At 29.1% G+C, this 4,615-nt stretch overlaps 1 protein-coding gene across 1 annotated transcript; it reads left to right on the top strand.

Annotated features, from left to right (window-relative positions):
- The first annotated feature begins 1,110 nt into the window (after positions 1-1,110).
- LOC107882200 (THAP domain-containing protein 1-like) lies at positions 1,111-2,444 on the top strand. Its single transcript, XM_016800240.2, has 2 exons — positions 1,111-1,461; positions 1,601-2,444. Exons 1-2 carry the CDS (start codon positions 1,391-1,393, stop codon positions 1,995-1,997), a joined length of 468 nt encoding a protein of 155 aa, XP_016655729.1. The 5' UTR covers positions 1,111-1,390; the 3' UTR covers positions 1,998-2,444.
- The last annotated feature ends 2,171 nt before the right edge of the window (positions 2,445-4,615 follow it).

Genomic DNA, 4,615 nt, shown 5'->3' with positions numbered 1-4,615 from the left:
TCTAAGTACATTTAGGATGCAAAAAACACTTGGGCTAATAATCATTGTAATCGAAGCCGTTTGAATTAAAAAAAATAATAATAACTAAAAGTATAAGATTTATGACTTTATTTTACTATTGGACCCACAAAATAAGTAAAATCTACTTTTTTCTTTGTTTATTACTTAATACCTAACTATAATTTATAAAAAGATAATCACTACATAATAAAAATTTTTCTTCTTTTAAACGTATTTTGTTTATAATCAGTTAATAACACTTTATATTCAAATTCAAAATGATAACTAAACAATTACTGAATACATATTTTAATGTTAATAATTAACAAAATAATGAACATAATACCTATTATAGTTATTTTAAAACCAACAACCAATATCGAAATAACGTCCAACAGCGCTGCGGGTTAAAAGCATCATTAATTACATCTGACCAGATACATGGTTTTAAAACGTTATATTTTCTTATCTTATTCTTTTGTCGGTATTCTACTATCGAAGGTCTGAATTCTAAGTACTTCTCAAAAGGAATAGAAAAATTAAATAATGTAGTATCATCATCAATAATTCTTCTGCTATCTAATGATTCTACACAATCGTCTATCTTCTTTTCATAGTTTTCTTCATCTAAATGACTAGGTGAATCTTCTTCGTCAGTTATTGATTCTTTTAAAATAACGCTGATTTACTCATACAAATTACAATATACAACATGTTGCATTTAACCCGTCGTTGGTCGCGTCTTTTTTTTGTACTCCTTTGGTCTCGTGTCGAGCGATTCTCTCACTTTTTTTCAATATGTCATGATATAATGATATGTTTTTAACCAAAACACATTTATTATGTAATTTGTATGAACAATATTATATACTGTTATGTCAACAATTAAACTATTTATATTTCAGTATTTATATTTTCTTTTATACATAATATTTTAGTAAAATATTTTTATTTTTTTTTCATTTCTATTTTTAGATTATATTATCTATATTTAGCGTACCATTTGATGAACTTAATTATACTTATAATAATAATAAGAGTAATAATAATACAAAAGTTATAATAATATATTATATTAATTGATGTTTACTAAAGTAAAACCATAGACATATAAAACAACTAGATAGCCGACTGTATATTACATTGCCATAAGAATGTTGAAGTCGGGCCGCCATATGCCAACAGGGCAATATTTACATAATAATTCAATAGATAAGATACTGTACTGATATCTGATAATAAACAATATTACAAAAAACGTATTTCTTTTCATATTTTACTTTTACCAGAATATAAAATACAAATTGAATTTCTTTAGTCTAAATTACTAATTAGTAATAAAATTACCAAACGGTACCTACATAACCTACATACTAAAGTAATTAATAAGATGCCAGTTTCTTGTTCCGCCCATGCCTGTACTAATCGAAGGCAACGTGATGGCAATATCCATTTTTTTTCGTAAGTACCTGCGAAATAATTTTTTTTTACTATAATTTAACTTTTAAGATTGTAGGTTCAATCCATATCTACAGTTACTAATAAGTTTAATTAGATAAAGCATTTCTTATTTAATTGTTTATTATTGTATGGATTTTAGATTTCCTTTAAAAAATCCTGAAAGAAACCAACTTTGGATAAATGCTGTAGGGCGTAAAGGATTTATTCCAACAAAAAACAGTGCTATTTGCAGCAGTCATTTTGTACCATCCGATTTCAAAATAAATCCAGGAGGCAATTACCGTTTACATTTAAATGATACTTCTGTACCATCTGTTTTCCCTGGTAATACATCAGAAAAAAAATCTCAAATTGAACAAAACATTGAGCAAAATTCACCTATTAGAGAGATTATTGATACAAATAATTTATTATTGACTACTCCGTCCAAAGTAACAGCAAGAAGGCCTTTATTTTCTCCTAAAACAAAAAGTAAACATACAAGTGAACCTCTAAAACCTAGGAAAATTGAGTCGAAAAATTCGTCGAACATTTAGAAATGGCACAATATCTCGGTCTCCAACCTTATTTCCACCAGAATTTTGGTCAGTAAGTCATAACAACGAATTAGATATACCTCGAACTCAAAACAAGGTAGAATCATGGCACAAACGTTGGAAGACTTTAATTGGAGCAGATCATATTGGGCGTTTACATATTGTTTCAGAAATGAAAAAAGAACAGATGAATACAATAGGTTAGTATACTAGTGTAGTAATATATAATTTATTTAACATTATATGTATTTCATTTATGATTCATAATTAAATCTGATGTTTTAGGTCAAATTGAACTAATTCTATCTGGACAACCAAAGCTTCGACAACATTCAAAATATGCTGCTCGTAAGAAACGGTTAAATAATATTATTAATGATAAAGGTAATAGGACCCTGATAGATTTTCTAAAAGGTATAGCTTATAATATAAAACTATAAATGTAATTTTTTTACGATTTACGATTTTTAGACGATTATACTATTAATATTGATATTAAATATATTTTAATTTAACAATAACATATTGTAATGTTCTCGTTGTTGGAGCTTGTCAGAGTTATATTCTGATAGCCGTTAACTACGAGTATATTATGATTTTTTGCAGGAAGCGAGACCGCTCGTGTTGATGATGAAGATGTTGACAGGGTAGTTATAAATGAATGTAGACAGATGAAAGATACTTTGTAGTTTATTTAAATGCTCTTCAGTAATAAATGACAAGTTACTACACAGTGTGACGTGAAGGTGCTTGTTGTGCTCTGGAGTAGACACGTCTGAGTACAGGCTGTTTCACGCTCCCTTTTATATTCGGGTCCCTGCTCCCCCTGCCTATCGATACGCTATCTATTCTCTAACGGATGTGGTCCGTGTGACCATCGACTCAGCCCACGCACTTGCGATATTCCTAATCTGTAGCCTGCGTGTGCATGTATAGACAGCATATGCTGTTTCCATGAATTATAGTGAATCGCCTATGGTTATCTATCTTTTGCATCCTGCTTCTAGTTTAATATTATGTTATCTATTTTGCAATAATGACAAGCTCTCATATTTCGTCAACTATTATATGAATTTCTTTATATAATATAAAATAATCTATTATACTCGAATGATTACGAATACCCAGTCAGCCTTCTCCTTTATCACGTTTGTCTATTTGTATTTTGCAATTTGCCAATTTGTCATTGAGGTCATTTGCCTATTCATTTATTCGATAGTTCTATCGCTGAATATACTTTCAATCTATTTACTATTATTGGTTTATTAATTGTGTATCGTGAGAAAACGGATACTATCCGTTACAATATTATTTTAAAATTAAATTTATATTAAAATATGTAATTAATTTTTTAATATATTTTTTAGACGAAAATAAATTGTAATTAAGTAAACAATTTTTATTTTTAAACATTAATATAATATACAATTTAGATACGATGTCGGCCTGATATCCTGTCGGCCTAACGCCGTCGGCTTTATAACTTGTCGGCCTACTGGTTGTCGGCTCAACGTCGTGATCCCGTATACATATGCCTTATAAAGGATAGCATAATTTTGAAATACATGTTATGCGATGGGCCCACTTTGAGGTGTTAAACATAGATAATAAACACATACTTCCCTATACCTAATATACAAGGAATAATGTGAGTGAAAAGTTTATTAGTTACCGTATTGGTTATTTGCGTAAAAGTATCGGTATATCCGGTTATACCAGAAGAACATTTTTTATCAATTGTATTTACTAATCATTTTTATTATAATCTTTGAGAAAATAACTCATAATATTTTTTTTACTATTATACATTATATATACCACAGTAGGTTCTATACAAATTAGCACACTATTATTATAAAATCAATACCTTTATTGTTTCAGTTGGAATCTTAAATATATTAAAACATATTAATAATTCAATTTAAATTAGTTAAAGTTAATTCTGTAGGTTCAATGTATCCTAATAACTAAGCAATATTAAAATATATGATATAATAACTTCTTCATGCCATATTGCCATACAAAAATGAAATCAACAAATACAAAATTAGTGCGGATTATTAAAAGAATCACCTACAGCTGTATCATTTAATAAATTAATTTTTATAATAGGTACACACTGTTGTAATTAAAAATATTTTTTAACTTACCATTATAAACACGATGTATTAAGGTTAGCAAAATACAAAAGTATACGACTGGACGTCTGGACTGCAAATGACAACACAATCATATTATTGTTATCTACAGAGATCGTCAATGGCATTTCTAGACGATGCCACTACACAAAAAATAGGAAAACCCGAAGAAGTACAGCACGCAAGTAACGACAGGTCCACCATGCGATAAGAAATAACAATAGGCACCGTTTAAACACTATTATAACACGATGCATTATTACCACAAGCATTCATAGGTTTTTATATTTTTCACTAAATTTATACAATTATTATTATTTAATATTTATGGGTTTTAATTCTGTAATAGACGGGGAGGGGGCAATCGGGGCAGTTTCTCCGGGCCCGTGGCAGCCATTGTTTGCAGACATGATTAGTCCAAGAAAAATTACCAAATGTCGATACCAGTTTGAAGTCAGTGGGACCATATGGGCTGTGTAG

Source organism: Acyrthosiphon pisum, chromosome X, assembly GCF_005508785.2.
Source record: "Acyrthosiphon pisum isolate AL4f chromosome X, pea_aphid_22Mar2018_4r6ur, whole genome shotgun sequence".
Classification (NCBI taxonomy): Eukaryota; Metazoa; Arthropoda; class Insecta; order Hemiptera; family Aphididae; genus Acyrthosiphon; species Acyrthosiphon pisum.
The sequence above is the reverse complement of the archived record's forward strand: the minus strand, read 5'-3'. Positions and strand labels throughout refer to the sequence as shown.

Bases quoted from the DNA above. Each gene is read 5' to 3' on its own strand.
- LOC107882200 (XM_016800240.2), top strand. From the start codon at position 1,391: ATGCCAGTTTCTTGTTCCGCCCATGCCTGTACTAATCGAAGGCAACGT. The intron at 1,462-1,600 runs GTAAGTACCTGC...TATGGATTTTAG, and splicing joins GGCAATATCCATTTTTTTTC to ATTTCCTTTAAAAAATCCTG.